General features: G+C 47.4%; 1 protein-coding gene across 2 annotated transcripts in view; it reads left to right on the top strand.

The window, feature by feature from the left end:
* spas (spastin) overlaps positions 1-16,964 on the top strand; it is a 99,417-nt gene that overhangs the window by 48,789 nt on the left and 33,664 nt on the right. For both annotated transcript variants that reach the window (XM_065439012.1, XM_065439014.1), the window contains exons 4-5: positions 14,338-14,424; positions 15,373-15,456. In XM_065439012.1, coding sequence (XP_065295084.1) covers positions 14,338-14,424; positions 15,373-15,456 — 171 coding nt within the window. The remainder of the gene's footprint in view (positions 1-14,337; positions 14,425-15,372; positions 15,457-16,964) is intronic.

Below are 16,964 nucleotides of genomic sequence, written 5' to 3'. Positions count from 1 at the left end.
CGTGTCATCCTTGAAACTAATTGTCCGTAAAAGGAGTCGTATCAATAATTCTGAACAGTGTTTTAAACTTTTGCCAGCTAGGTACTTTTCGAGAGCTTATTTCAAAGCACGCGACTGCTCTTTTTTCTGCTCAAGCCACTTTCGTCCTATGTCTGCGTCATGCACTATTTTTTTCTAGCATATGGTCTGAAACAACGCTGCCGTCATCTTTGAAGCTGTACAGCTGTCTGAAAAAAAAAAAAAATGCGGGGATGCCGTATATTCATGACAGCCGCTTCGAACTATATGTACGCTCGAGTGCCGCGCATGTTCTCTTTATCTTAGTAAACCAAGTTGGTGCGTTTTTTTTTTACTTCTCCAGTATCGCGACAGGTTATTCGTCTATACGTCGTTTTAAACGCTTGGTCAACCGTGCGAGTGAATGCAATCGTCTGTCCACCTGTCGTGGTGCCTAAGTGGCTGAGGCATTCTATACTCCTGAGCACAGGTCGTGGGTCCTATGCGATGCGTGCAAAATGTTGGATGCCTTACAATAGAGATTATGATAATGCGGCGTCCGCAAAGGCGTTCCGCAGCACGAGAAAGCAAAATGCATTGCTCGCGTGCCGCCACTTGTGTTTGCGATGGCGCGACTATAATGCGAGCGTGGTACTTCCTGTAGTGGTATTTGCCAGTATATTTGCAGCAATGCACATGCCTTGAATGTGATTGATAGTAGAAATTGCGAAAATTGTTTATCGATGAAGAAAAGCATACGTTGCGTTCGAAATCAACCGAAAGCTCAACGTAGCAAGTTTCGAGAACTTCCTCTGAACTGAAACGGCACTAATAGAATAGTTTGGCGTCGAGTCCGTTGACGTCACGTTGATTTCAGCGACCCCCACCTGTTTATATAAGACTCCTAGAGCCAATGCAAAGGTTCCACCAGTGTACGCTTGGAGGAATTCTACTGCGACGCATTGCTTCTCAATACCCCTTCCTTCCCATTTCGTTTTTGCCTTGGTATCCGTCGGCAACGCCGCAGTATATACTCGTCGCAGGAGTGCACCTTGTATAAACTGTATCCGACATTGTGGATCGAACTCTCCCCCCCCTCCTCCCCTCCCTCCCCTCATATTCGTGTTACCGAAGAGGGAGCCGAGTCTATAGGATAGCTCGCTGTTGCGCCGTTCTCGTGTTCAAAAAAGGACGGCGCCTCAAACGTAAAGGGACGAAAATGTGCCTTTTGAAGACCCGCCAGTCGTAAAACGAAACTACCCGGTATTCTCGATTACAGCAGACAATTCTCGATAGTGAGCTGCACGGCTCCTATGGCGTTTTTAGAACAAGCCTGCCACGAAAAAAATTATGTAATATTTTGCTGTTATCGTCGTCAGTCGGTTTTATGTCCACTGCAGGACAAAGGTCTCCCCCACCGATTTCGTCTTCTTGATGTCAACTTTAACATCGGCCACCCCTGTTTGCTCTAGCCCACACCACTGTCTTCCTTAACGTTACTCCTAAAATTTTTCGTTCCACCGCTTGTTCTTTCCTCAACGCCCATGTGATAAAAATGAATCCGGTGGCCACATTAATCTACTACGGCGTGCCTCATGATCATATCGTGGTTCTGGGGCGTAAAACCCCAGAATCTATAAAGCGATCCTTCTTAAAAATTTCAGCACGAACAGTGCAGCGGGAAGCCTAAAATCTTTTTTTTTTCGAACGCGTTACACGAAATGTGCAGGACCCCACCCCCTGTATGTGGCTCCCAAGGGGTAGTAATAGTACAATAATTCTGGTGTTGATGACCATGATCTATTGACATACCCTTCAAAACGGCGCTGTGGCACGTAGTCACCTAGGCTGTTTGATTTAATCATGTATGCTATTCATGCTTTTCATCCTATCCTTTTTGTGTCGATACCCTTAAGCTTTTCTTTTCCTTAAAACTTATCCACCTTGTACAGCTGAGTGGTGGAACAGCTGCCCCCATTGCGCCAAAGTGCGCCTTGAGCTGGCCTTTGTGCCATGCCGAGCCAAAACGGCATTTTAGCGGAAAATTGCGCCGAGCCTGCGCCAAAGCATGCATAAGTGCGAAACTCTCCTTCCGTCGATGCTTCGCAGCTAGCAAAACTGAATTCAACACCAATAGCCCGCTATCATCCTGATCATGGATGGAAGCAGATTTCTCACCTAATTTCTCACCAAAACTGAATTCAAAACCAGCAACCCGATATCATCCCCGTAATAGATGGAAGCAGAGGCCCGTCCATGGCCTGTACTGCGGCCACTACACTCGAAAACAACACACCGGAGTCGCTGTGACTCGCACGGTGCGTCACGAAAACTGAATTCTAAACCAACAGACCGCTATCATCCTCCTCATAGAAGGAAGTGGAGGCCCGTCCATAAACTCTGAGCCCGTTGTAGTTGTCCGGTTCGTCATTCGCGTATTTTTTAAAGCGAAAGCTTTACTGGCCGTGAACTTGCGATTTCGCCATGGCGGTGCTCCGAGGAGCCACATGACGTCACAACGCGCGCCTCGCCACGGATATTTCTTTCTCTCTCGCTCCCTAGTCACTACTGCGCATGCGCCACTAGTAGCACCGAGCCACAGGTGTACCGCAGCTGCGCCGCGCCTTTCCGACGCCGCCGTCGTTTGGTGTGACATCACACCGCGTTCCTCGTCGTTGCGCTCGTCTCCGCCAGCTGCGTCGTATGCCTGGTAATGTGTCGGAGGATTGAAAAAGAGCGCTCGCGTGCGCCGCAACCACAGTTTTCCATTGCCGACAGGAAATGCATGATAGCATTTCCTGTCGGCAATGCTATCATGCTGATAACGTGCGTGCCGTTCGTTACTTGGAAGTACCGGGCTCGCAGCGTTAATGAAAGGAAGCGCATCAAGGCAGATGACGATTATTGTTATGGCATAAGGGGCACTCCAAAGGGTGTAAACTGTTCTTAGAGTGTACCCCCGGGGAGGACTCGTATGGCTGTATGGTTCTCTGTCGCCGAGCGTGAGCGCGAAATGCACAGACGCTGGTGTGCACTTAGATCCACAGAGCTGCACGTTTATGAACGGGCCGGGTTATCGAAATTGATCCGCAGACTCGCCCTCGATAGGGCTTCCCTCAGCCTTTGTGCCGCTTTGGGTCGTGAAAACCCACGAATAAGTCAATAGATGTACAATGAATATGATAAGGGTCCTACTTCTGGCTGTCGAATTCCCATTTGCGGCTTGAGGCGCTTCGAGGACACACGTGGAGCGGCACATCATGAGAGAAAAAAAAAGACTTTTCTAGACACGTTCACAATGGGTCGATTTGCTTTGAATTCGTTCGTTGGCGGGCGTAAATACGGCCAGTTCTCGGAAAACGGGGCGTGCACTTTTTTTTTTTACCAATGCGTAAGGGGAGAGGGGGAAGGAGGGGATGCGGCGGTCAGTGACTCTTCAGGTCGATTCCGATGCAATCAGAACGCGCACGGACCGCGGAGCGTCGACTTTTGGGGCGAAAAATTCGGCGCCCGTTGCGAAGAAAACGCCATTCTTCTCTCGGAGGCCGTCTAGCGGTTGCTATATAGCTCCGCGAGGTGCTACTCCGAATGCGAAGAAAAAAAAAGCGCCTTGCTCTAAACACGCAATGTTCGGTTTCTTTCTTTTTTTTTTTTGCTGTTCCAATCGCTCCTGCGCCCACCTCCATGCATCATCTTTCAGTTCGAATAAACTGAACCGAATGCTCAACTAGCGTTTGTTCACTTTTTCCCGTTTGCTCTCTGCCCGTTCACATTTCTTTTGTGTGTGTGTGTGTGTGTGCGTGCGTAGCAAGCGCCACCTAGTGACCGCTGCCTTCAGCAGCTCTTCCTACGAGCGCCTGACCTTCGACACATACAAGAAAAAAAAAAACGGATCCCATTGATGTATAAAGCCCTCTTCATTCGTTGCCTGCTCATCCCGCTCTGTACGACGTCCACTGCTCCTTCAATGAAGGCCCATATATCTCTCCTCTGCTGTACAGGCGAAACGGTGTGTAGCGCACACGCACATATATGTTCGTACAGACGTACTGCATACATGCTTGTAGTTGCATGGCGTGCAAAAGGGGGGGGGGGAGGGGGGGAGGTGCTTCAGCCGAGCGCCTCGCCGAGAATCAGGGTCGACCGTTCGCTGTCAAGCCCACGCCCCTTGGACGACCCACATTTTCGAGAGCTTGCCGGTAGGGGGAGGGGAGGCGTTTGCCCACATCATCCATATAGGCTCAGCGCCCGTGTACTGTGTGCGTCCTACCCCTCTCCCCCACCCCCCTGCTGTGTATTTCTATTTTGTATATATACTTCGTGCATCTGCTGCGTCGTTTTATGCGCGTCTGTGTAAGTGGCCGCTCTTGTCTCCCGCCGCGCTCGTCGTCGTCGTCGCACAAGCAGGAGCAGCATCGAGAGTGTCGTTTGTACACGCGTGGTGCCGATGCTCCTCATCACTTTTTTTTTTCTTTGTGGTCGGTTGTTCAGGGTTTCACGGCCCATAAACAGCGCGCGCTCTTATGCACGAGGCGCACGTTCTAAAGCAACTGGAATTGAGATGCGTTAGAATGATAGCTGGAAGAGCGAAGATGGGAAAGGATACTGTGTTTTATGGACTTGACTATAGGGCTGTGAAGTCAAACCGGTACTGTGAATATTGAACTGAACCTCGACTACGGGAGTCATTTCAACGTCATAAATCTCAACGCGGAAATGCGTTGTAATTTATGACGTCACACGCACCTGGTGATGCCACAGTATCGGCGAAAAATTTAGTAAGGTTACCTTTGGCCTTGATTTCTTTTTCGCGATTGACCAAATTTTTTTTGCTACCGGATAAAAAAACAGTAAATGGAAGAATACGTCATCAGTCTGCACTGATTAGTGTTGACCTAATACAGTGTCCCTCCGCTGCGCGGGTACAGGCTCGGCGTATCCGCTAACTTTAGCGCTGTAGAACACACGAAACGAAACCAACGCAAGTGCAAGGGGGGGATACGCACGGTTGTATCCGTCACGTATACAGCCGATTCCGTATACAGTGAGAGGCATACAGGAGAGATGCCTCGACCTGCACCACTCGATTCCGTATGCAGCCGAGTGACCTCCAGCGAATGCGAGAGTCCGCACTTTAAATGCATAGAAACCGACCGAACTCGGCCGATCCAAATAAAAATATCGCCTCCCATTCTAATAGCGTGCAACATGCACAGACCTAACTTATCGGGTCATCTGCGCACGTTGCACGCTATTGGAATAGGGGACGAAACGTTTTTCTTACTCGGCTATTTGAATCGGGCCGGTTTCTACGCATTTAAAGTGACCTCTCTCTCTTGTCCACTGGAGGTCGCTCGTCGCCAGAATCTGGTGTACGTGTGGGACGATGCGCGTTTTCGCGTTTCCTGGGTCAGGGTTATTGTGACCCTCTTCTCTGTATTGAGCGTATACGTCTAGCCTGCGGACGGGCTTTTTTTCGAGCGGTATGGCTCGACCGCACAAGCGGACTTTCACCTTCACCGCGTTTAGTCCTTCGCTCTCTTTTTGGAGACATCCTTAAATCTAGAACGTGTGCGTGGGGGGGGGGGGGGGGGGGCAGATGTTTTGGCGCGGTTTGGAAATGGACTCGCGACGCCCTTGTTTCCCCGGCAGCGCCTATAGATGTGGTCGATCTTTCTTCTTTGGGCCGCCATGTTAGCGTGGAAACTACTTCGAACACACATAGACCTTCAGCTAGTCTGTGAATGCATTAACTAGCGCAAGAGGTGGCGCTACAAACCGCCAGCTGGCGCCACCAACCCGGGGCGCCCACGTTTACGTCTCCCGTAACCCGGTACTCCGCAGAGGGCAGCAAAACACCCTATCGAGGTGAATTACCCGGGCCTCATCGCATTACCCTTTACGGAATGCCGGGTTACAGGAGTCCCAAGCTTCACAGTGCTGGTGTCGCCGTCTTATGACGCTCGACAACTTTAGAGCACACAAAATGGCATCCGAGATCGGGCGACGCGTGGCTACGGATCTCGGAGGCTGTGTACTTAGCATTGAAATTGCAACAATCCTAAGCGAATATGGTGGATTTCTTTAGCTGCGTTCGCGTGCCACTTTCGATGCATAACACGAAGTGAATAGGACGTGTACTTGTGCTGTGCACCCGTGATGGTGTTACACGCACTGTAGAAAGGCGGGTTAACAAAACGAATTCGGGAAAAGTAATCGTTGCGGTAGCGGGCCCCATATAATGGCCAATTCTGAAATCGCGGTTCGTGTACGTCAGGCCGGTTGGCACACACGTTACGCATATGCGCCGGCGCTGCAGCTGTAGTGATCGTCCATGCGGGGGTGTTGGCGGCATTGTGTATTCTGTGTTGGGCCATTTCATTTTATTCAATGTTGCAGGCCGCACACTTTGTACTATGTATAACCACGTGAATAAAATAACTTTCGCCCTAATCGCGAGTGGCAGAACTATGGGGATGTCGGTAGCGACGTCGCTTTCTCGCGTACCCGCCGTGGTTGCTCAGTGGCTATGGTGTTAGGCTGCTGAGCACGAGGTCGCGGGATCGAATCCCGGCCACGGCGGCCGCATTTCGATGGGGGCGAAATGCGAAAACACCCGTGTACTTAGATTTAGGTGCACGTTAAAGAACCCCAGGTGGTCTAAATTTCCGGAGTCCTCCACTACGGCGTGCCTCATAATCAGAAAGTGGTTTTGGCACGTAAAACCCCACATATTATTATCGCTTTCTCGCGACCACTGTTGTTTACTTTCGTTTTCAACTTGCGCACTTCTGTCTTGTCCATGGTCACGCGCGTACTGCGAAGACGATTCCCTCTGATTATTTCCAGGCGGAGGTGTTCGACCTCTCCACCTGGAAGTGAAGTGTCTTGGGTAGCAAAATAGCGAGTTCTCTAAGACGAAGACGATTACCAACACTGCGGCAGGCTAGCGTCCACGCCGCTTCCTTATATATCTGTCCAGATTGGGTGTATTCCCTCTTCTTGCCAATCCGGCCACGAGCGAGCCGCTTTCTAACGGGGACCACCGTGAGCGGGCCCGCTCGCTTTTTGGCGCTTCCTTCGTTTCCTTCCTCGTCGGAGCCCATTTTTCTTCTGCCTCGAGTGGCGCCTGCATGCGTGGGCCGAATGCGGCGAACGTGCAGCGTCCGTGTCGGCCACGCCTACTTCGAGATGTTGGTCTCCCCGAGCCTCGCGATTTTCTTCGCCGACAGGAGGCGCCCGCTGCGCGCCATCATGGCCCAAGCCGGTTCTCGTGTAAAAACGCTTAGCGCGTAGACTGGCGCTGGCGGAAGGGTGTAGGAGGGAAATGTGTGTGTGTGTGTGTTTGTATCGCACGCACGCACACACACGCGGTCTTCATCCAGGGCGCACATCAAGGTTTGAAAGCCCTGATGAAGACCGGTCCAGCGGAAATTGTTGAAATTAAGTACTGGTTTGTGTGTGTGTGCGTGCGTGCGTGTATATATATATATATATATATATATATATATATCTATATGTATATGTATATATATGTGTGTATATATATATATATATATATATATATATATATATATATATATATATATATATATATATATATATATGTGTGTGTATATATATATATATATATATATATATATATATATATATATATATATATATGTGTGTGTGTGTGTGTATATATATATATATATGTGTGTGTGTGTATATATATATATATATATATATATATATATATATGTGTGTGTATATATATATATATATATATATATGTGTGTGTGTGTATATATATATATATATATATATATATATATATATATATATATATATGTGTGTGTGTGTGTATATATATATATATATATATATATATATGTGTGTGTGTATATGTATGTATATATATATATGCTTAGAACTTGACCTGAGGAAACCCGATTTTACGAAGTTCCTGATCTAACGAAGAAATTTGCATTCCCCGGCACGTACCCACAAGGTTCGATATGGTCATCAACCCGAATAAACGAAACTAGCTTGCATTATGCCCGGTTTGGCAAAGCTTTCCCAGAAATAAATGAGTAAAGAAAGGGTGTGCATGATTTCTTTCCAGTTTTGACGCAGACGGGTCTTCCTTCAAGAGTGCGCTCTAATGCCATCGTGGTAAAACATCTAGGCACCCTAGTCATGGCCCTAGCTTTATTTTGACGAGGCTGCATGCCGTGTCTATGCACGGAACAACGGACTCGGCAGTCGCTATAGTTCTTACGTACCAGACCAGATGGCGCTAGGGGCGGCTGTACTTCCTCGCGGACTTTTTGCACGCGCAGGCATCGGTTAGCGGCAAATACAATGTCGCGGTATCTATTGGGTGTCGTTACGTTACAATTTTGGATTTCGGAGGACCGAAAGATCCCTTATACTCGATTTACCGAACTTTCCGATTTAAGGAAATAATTCGAGCCTAGCTATCACTTCGTTAAATCGAGTCTCAACTGTGTGTGTTTATATGTATGTATAAATGTATGTCTATATATAGAAGTAGAATAGAATAGAAGTAAAACCACAAGAAGTTGGCCCAGCACTTCATCTTGTCCCGGTAGATTTTCAGTGTCTCCCGCGACGACTATCGCCACACCGTTTTCCGAAAAAGACGAAAGCAGCGGACACCGGCCGCAATATTTGCGATTCGCGGCGAAAAATGTATCTACACGTTGCAATAAACGATCGAAGTTGCACAGAACAATCGGGAGTAGGCGCGTGAACAGAGCGCTTAGCGAAGCACCCGAGCAACATCCAACATGTCATTTAGAACCTGCTAGGAATCAAACACCTGGCCCAGTCTCTACCTTGCTTAGTGTCACGTGTTGGGCTGACGTCTATTCCTCCGGGCGCTGACTCTTCGTCAGGCACGGGAGAAAAAACGAAAGCGAAGGGGGGATGTCTTTCCGGAGTTTCTGGCACGCGAAGGCTTTCTGCGATACGCAGTGCGCCTTCCGAGTTAATTTTCTTTCTATGTAACACTAAATCGTCACTGTTGATAAACAGCGAGTTTCGCTGCATAATTTTGTGTCACGGTACCTCGAAACTGGTGCTAAACAGGTATTTATACTAAGACAGTCAAATGAAACTTTATCACATCATCGCAAAAAAAAAGAATGTAGATATGTGGACAGGTAGCGTAAACTTCATACAAGCACCTCAAACTGAGCAATTGGAAAAGTCCATAGTTGGTCTATTAACTCGCCAAGCAGCGTTGAGAATCTTTGTGCAACCATGTAGAAGAAAACACCACGTGCAAAAAAAAAAAATCCAATGCAAACATATGCACGTCCCTCATATAACCCGCATTCTGCCATGCGTCACACGGGACGTGCCGGTATGCGATATATCAGATACTCATGCGGGTTTGAAGTTGGATCCCCATGCTCTGTTCTGACTGGCGTTGACGTGACGCCAGATGTAGCTAGTACATCTGGTTGTACATACATCTAGTTGTACATACAACTAGATGTACATACATCTAGTTGACAAGTTAGTGTAGCTGGCAGTAATTCCCTTACTTTCCTTTTCTGGAAAAAGGCAACGAATTACTCCTACTAAGTTATACCATGTGTTTGGCGCATGATAGCCTAAGTCGCTTATGCGCCATAAAACCCAATACAATACAATACAATCCTACTATGTGTCTATTGTATTTTACCAGACGCGCTAAAAACAGTGCTCTCCAAACTGCATTGCTGTTCTAGCAGGCTTTTATCTTTGTTCCCACTTTGAGTTAGACTCGCAGCGCGTCGAATGGTTGCGGCAGGCCAATTATCCCGCAGTTAAATATTTGAAGGAAATATGAAGGGTGCCGCCCGTTTTGTTCCCTCCCCTGCGCTTGCGATCAGCGGCTAATGACTTTAACGAGCGTTTGCGATAATTTTCACGTGAGGGCGGGATGTTTCTCCGCGGGGGCGCGGGTATACGTGTCTGCGGGCTCGCCCGCTGGCGCCTTGGCGTAATTCAAGGATACTGTCGCTTTCTTGGCCGAGGAAGCCTTGACCCGATGAAGTCCGAGGGGGAGCGGGCGACTGTTTGTTTTGCCGCGGCGTGTTTGTGTAAGGAAGGCAAGGAGTGGCGCGTTGAGGCACTGCAGTCACATGTTTAGTAAATCAGCTTGAGAGAGAAAGATGGCATCCAGCTTTGATTAATCAAGCCTGGTAAGAACTTCGATAAGCGGAGTTGCTTGGCACAACAGACAGACCACTGCAGGGAAGGACAGCTACTCGGCCTTGGGAATGGTTTGAGCTTTAATTCATGGATTTGTTTCCGTGTATATTCGTTTTCACGAGTACTTGAGCTACCAGGGGGAAAAGTACTTATAATCGATTCAGAAAATGGGCTCGTCACCTTGTGCTAAATTGAGTTGTCGTTCCAAGAATCGCTTCTCTAAATTTATTAGTTATTGTTTGTGCTTTTTTTGGGTCATGTTTTTGTGATAATTTCTATATGCAGTCTGTGTCTGTTTGCATATATGATGCAGTGTAGCCGGCTAAATTTTCCCAGCATGTGGCGTCGATGCGAGAGCTTCATTTGCCGTTTCATTTCAGTTTACTTCTACCTGAAGGGTATCCCGTCTATTTTACCTCCTCTCCTCAGTTTGTTACTCATCAACCGGAAGAAACTTCTCTTGCATTGGCTAAGTAGGCTAGTACATACCCTGTCCGATGCGATTGCTGACGAAGTTCAGAACCGCTATGCCGTGGGTGTATCTGTCTGAGGTGCATCCTTGGCGATGTTGTATCGCCCTTTCCCTCCTGCTACATTTTTGCGACGAAAAATACGAGAATTTCTGCCGTCACTGCTCTGGTTATGTGCCGGCTTGCTGCGTCCAGGCGCCCAGTGCATGTGGCGCTGCACTATTAGCACGTGCAGCGCTGGCAGGTATACATGACAAATGGCGTGTCGATCGCCTCCTTTCCGGTCCGTTTGGCGGTTCGGATCTGCGCTTGACGGTTTTGTCACGAATGCTGGACCGACAATGATGTATGCGTCTGCGCTACGATGTCGCCGCATAATTACGGACCCAGACAGCCACAATTCCGGGAGGTAACGGCGGTGTGTTGCAAAAGCGCAGTTACTTTCATCCGGCCCGAAACATTTGCCACCCCCCTGTCGGCACTGCAAGAAAAGGGATCGTCGTGTTATTGTGTGCGGAGAGGGTTCAGGGCACTGCGGCTTCAGCCTGCCCGTCCATCTCTGCTAAGATGACGGCACGCGACAGGCCGGGCAGCTCTTTGCCTGAATTGGCTGTTTCGTGTGTGTGTGTATATGTGTATATGTGTGTATATATATATATATATATATATATATATATATACACACACACACACACACACATGTTTTGTGTGTATATATATGTATACATGTGTATATATGTATGTATGTATATATCTGGAAAACCGGATATCCTCAGGGATTTTGAATAGTTTGGAAATACTCAGGGAAAACTCGGGAAATTTTTGCTTCAGTCAGGGAAAATTAGCTGTCATTTTATTGAAAGGGAACGCAAGGCGCCTTACTGCTGGCTCGAGTAAACTAGGAATCGTAAGGAATTATCTTTGACGCCTTGTCGTCGGCTGTAGGAGCTGCCAGTGTACAGTGAACGACCGATTTGCCGGGCGCCCCAATTTTCAGAAAACGCCCCGTAATGCGGACGGCTTCGCGACACCACCAACGTGCCCCATAGGGTCAATGTATAACAGTCTATTATTTCAGACCCAACAACCCTTCGCTGTCCGATTTTCCGGACTTTTTGCCGCGACCGCAAGTCTGAAGCGGCATTAATCAGAGCCAAAACCGCCGTTTTGATCATCTCGTTGCCTTGAACCCGCGCTCTCGCACGCAAATCCGCTGGCATCCGTAGCCACCACCGCGGCAACGCGAGGCCTAGCTGCTTCGACGTTCGCCATCAAGCTTCTTGCCGTTCGGTGCCGTGTTTTTCATTGAAAGAATTCGCCGCTGTCAGTAATGGCACCTACTCCGCCTCTGTTATCCTCGCGATTGGCTTCGAAACTTAGAAAGCAGAGCGCGTTGCATAATACCGGTTCCCGAAAGACTGCTTCGCCTCAGCACAGCGATGTTACGCGGTGAAGCGTACGCGAAGTATTGCGGTGAAGCTTCACAAGTGTGGGAAGGGGCAGTTGTCACGGGAAACAGTACGCATTTCATAGTACACATGCGTGCACCCGCCGTTTCCTGTCACAGCATGAGCACCGATAGGCCTAATAAGTGTACTGGCAGGCCTTCAGAGCTTTTTCGGACGTGCCTGTGACTAGTTGAGCCCTTAAGGGCAGTAAAAGACACCCGTTCACTTTTTCGGACTGCCCGATTTGATTTTGCGGACGTTTTCGCGGCCCGAAGGGAGTCCAAAAAATCGAACGTTAACTGTAAAACTGAACAAGAGACTGCTTCAAGTGGTCCGTGGGGCGAGCGCGTGCCGTAACGAGGACAACAGAAATGACCGTAGCATTGGTGAATGATCGGGAAAGGAACCGTGCCGCCTCTTGTTTGAAGGAGCTCGAACTCAAAAAAAGCAAAGTACTGGCTGACGCCAAGATGCAGGTGACCCTCAGTCAAACCAAAATAAGCTCTTTAAAGCAGTGAAAGGCAACACTGAGGCATTGTGCGCGGGCTGAGAGTATGTGAGGACAGTTGAGAGGTTGCCTTTCCAGCTGCTGAGAAAATCTCACTTGTGACAAAGTTCGGGCGTGATGCCAATGATCTTGCTATCACTTGATAGAAATAGCTCCTTTTTGAAAATATTTGCTTCTGTGTGCATATCCTTTCTATTCGTATTTGAAAATGTTTGAGTGGATTTGCAGTGGGCTTTATCATTTTCTTTTAATATATTCGTTATGCATTTTACTATCCCCTCCCTTCACTTTCCTATTTTGAATAAAATAAACACTACTCCTTACTATTCAGACTGGATTAAGTTGTTTAATTTTTTTAAACGCTTACTTGAGACTGACAGCGTCGGGCAACGTGGTGCCCAGCCGGTCTTGACATAAAATAAAGTTCTGTGCTGCTCAGGGAAGACCTGGAAAATTCGGGGAATTTGAAAATGTCAACTTCGCAGACCTCCTGTGTATGTGTGTACGCACGCACGCGCACACACGCACACACACACACATACAAGAAGAAAGAAAACCGAGGGGCCTGATGTTCGTATAATCTCGTCCATACACCACGTACACTGACATCGTATGTCGTACAGCGCTGTCTGCTGTAGCTGTATGTAGGTCTGTAGGTGCTCGAACATGTAGGCGAGCGTGTGCTATACTGGGATAATAGTTGCTGCTGTAACACGCGCGCTCTTCCTGGCACAATTATGACTCTGCGGGCGGGCGAGGTCGGCGTCATTTGCATAGCCGCGGCCGCTGCACGTTGGTGTGCATACATTTGCGCGGGGTCTTCGTCTCTTTTGTTCGCCGCCGTATACGCGCCCTCTCGTGTCGCCTCCTGTCACCACCGTTTTGCCGCAGTGCTCGCGACGGCGCCCTTTTGCGAAACGCGTATAATGTTAGCGGCCCGATAAAGCTTCTGAAAACTAGAGTGGCACATACGAAAAATTGCAAATTTACGTTTTTAAGAAAAAAAAATGACAATGGAATAATCCTCATGTGCAAGGGAAGCATGCTAAATGCACCGCGGACACATTCGTGTGTCAGGATAGCACAGAGATATGTCCAAAATGGGAAGTAATAAATGGTGCTGCACACGTGCTTGAATAGCTTGGCCAGATTTTATGAACAGGGCTTGTACTTCCATTGTGCTCTGTAGGTGTCAAAATATTCTTTGGTAAAACGTGTCTTGGTTTGTTTCCACTCTGCCATCCGCGAAATCATTCATGGCACTTAGCTGTGTGGAAGGAGTGCTTGAGGAATTTCAGCAGTGCTCAGTGCTTAGATTAACTGTGCTGCACTGTGAATTTTACTACACTACAACTGGCCCAAGTTCCTAGCTTATTGACATTCACTGCAGTTCACTGAGCTTGTAGTTTCCGTTGTCCTGATATAAATTTCAACTACTTTGAGATGCAACTTATGTAACCTGCGTTGTTTGACGACTGTGAGTAGATTTGATATGTAAATAGGGCAGTGGCCTTAGCAGTTTCTAATGCAACCTGAACTGTGCCAACTGTCATGTCCTTTACAATGAATGGTGGAAATTAAGGAACAAGTGTAGTGGCTGATGGATTGAACTGAATCTATCAATCTGTCAAACATGTATATGGATCCATGAACAGCATTTACGCAGGTTACAAGATGAAACTGAAGTCTTCCTTCCTGCTTGCAGATCTCAAAGAACTGGCCATCGACCTCTACCGCAAGGGTATTGAGGAACTGCAGAAAGGAATAGCCATAGACTTCTCCCAAGGAAAAGGTCTAGTTCCTTATCACTTCATCTTTTGTTGTCTTTATATTGATTTTTAGTCTTTTGAAAAATAAAACCTTTGGCTCTGCTTCAGATGTTGTAGTTACACTGCAGATCCGCTTGACTAGCTAGCGTGAACTGTACTGTCATAAGAGCAAGCTTTAGCTCGGGACCAACTCCAATTTCCCTATTCAAACACTACATCTAAAATGCAGAAAAGCTTGCAGTTTGCAGTTGTTCTAAAACTTTGTCTGAAATTTGTCACTTTTGAAGTTTCTCTGCCAACTGTTGGAAGCATAATTTTCATTTAGAACTTAACTTTTTTAGCAAAATTTATGAGAATTTGCAGTTATAAAAAGAATAAAAGGGGGAGTTAATCACATGGCAACATGATCAAGCGAGTGTTAGGGGGTCAGGTGAGCATTTGTATCTCATATAGTCTGGCCATGGCTGCACACTGGAGCCTGTGCTACTGAATGCACATGCAGCCCATGTGCCCTATCTTGGAGGTTCTCTGTGGCAGGTGCAAACGCTAGGCAAGCTGAGATGCTGATCATACACACACTAACTTTCTAAATGCCTAGTCTTGTAAATTCTGTAATTTCAAGTTTTGGAGACGTGTTGGAGGCGGAAGGCTGCATGAAGTCCTCGATTTCAAGACCGGCACCCTTGATCCTGTCAGCGTAGTGACACCGAGTGTTTGCAGTCATCAAGTGATAGCCAAGTGTGCCTGTGCGTTCGTGATACTATGCTTGTTTAATGTTGGTTTAACAATCAAAGGTTTACTGCTATGTATACGGCTGACATATCTGTGACCCTTACTTTGTGTAAGGGGCTACTACTTTGCTATCACTATCAATGCTTCACCCTTCAAGTGAAACTTTTTTTTTCTTCACTGAGAGCCTGTGGAGGAATTGTTACAAATTTTGCTTCTGACGCATGCGTTGGTAAATGCAGGTCCATCCTGGGAGAGGGCACACAGGCTAACGGACAAGATGAGGGTCAACCTCGAGATGGCCAAGGACAGGCTCGACTTTCTAGGTTGGTCATGGGTCTTTTCTGTTCACCCTAGCTTGACTAGCCATCCTGTGACTGCTCTAAGGCACCTAAAATTGCAGAGCTTGTTGGTGTGCTCTTTTATCCAGTACGAAGAATGTGAAGGCCTTTATCTATTTTTATTTTGATACCTTTGCCATTGAATTATGATTGTGGAAAGCCAACAAATTATATACAGGGTGCCTACCAACCAGGAAAACCGGGAATTGTCAGGGATTTTGAATAGTCTAGAAATACTGAGGGAAAACTCGGGGAATTTGTGCTTCTATCAGGCAAAATTAGCTGTAATCTTATTGAAAGGGAATGAAAGTCGCGGTAATGCTGGCTTGCATAACATAGAGGGATCATAGCGAATAGGTCTTTTGGCGCTGCGTCGTCGGCTGGAGGAGTTCGCAGTGTACAGTCGACGACCAACTTTCCGAATGCCCGATAATTCGGATGGCTTCGCAGCACCACCACGTACCCTATAGTCAATGTATAAAAATGTCTGAAATTTCGAACGCAAGAACTCTTCACCATTCTATTTTCTGGACTTTTTGCTTTGGCTGCAGGTCCGGAACAGCATTAATCAAAGCTTCGCCGTTAGATTTTCTGGACTTTCTGCTGTGGCCGCAGGTCTGGAACGGCATTAATCAAAGCTACCACTGCTGCCGTTTCGATTACCTCGCTGCCGCGGTAAACGTTAGGCCTAGCTGCTTCAACGTTCGCTGTTAGGCTTCTTGCCGTTCGGTGCCGTGTTTTATCATTGAAAGAATTCGCAGCTGTAAGCAATGGCATATGGCATAGACTCCGTCTTTGTAGTCCTCGCGATTGGCTTCGAAGTTCAGAAGGTACGGCGCGTTGCAGAATGCAGATTCCCAGAAGTCAGCTTACCCTCAATACAAAAATGTTACGTGGGGAAGCATACGCAAACGTATTGCGGCGAAGCATAACAAGCGTAGGAAGGGGCAATTGTCACGGGACACAGTAATCATAATCACCAACCTATTTTATGTCCACTGCAGGACGAATACCTCTCCCGTTGATCTCCAATGACCCCTGTGTTGCGGCAACCGATTCCAACTTGTGCCTGCGAATTTCTTAATTTCATCACCCTACCTAGTCTTTCGCAGTCCTTGACTGCATTTTCCTTCTCTTGGCACCCATTCTGTAACTCTAATGGTACACCGGTTATCTTACCTACGCATTTCATTACCTGCCCAGCTCCATTTCTTTCTCCTAATGTCAATTATTATATTGGCTATGCCCGTTTGCTCTCTGAACCACGCTGCTTTCTTCCTGTCTCCTAACGTTACACCTATCATTCTTCGTACCATTGCTCTTTGTGCGGTCCTTCATTTGTTTTCGAGCTTCTTTGTCAGTCTCCAAGTTTTTGCCCCATATGTTAGCACTGGTAGAATGCACTGATTGTACACCTTTCTTTTTAGTGATAATGGTAAGTTTCCAGTTAGGATCTGAGTATGTCTGCCATAGGCACTCCAACCCAATTTCTT

Source organism: Dermacentor albipictus, chromosome 10 (assembly GCF_038994185.2).
Source record: "Dermacentor albipictus isolate Rhodes 1998 colony chromosome 10, USDA_Dalb.pri_finalv2, whole genome shotgun sequence".
Lineage (NCBI taxonomy): Eukaryota > Metazoa > Arthropoda > Arachnida > Ixodida > Ixodidae > Dermacentor > Dermacentor albipictus.
Note: the sequence above shows the minus strand (reverse complement) of the source record. Positions and strands in the feature narration are given on the sequence as shown.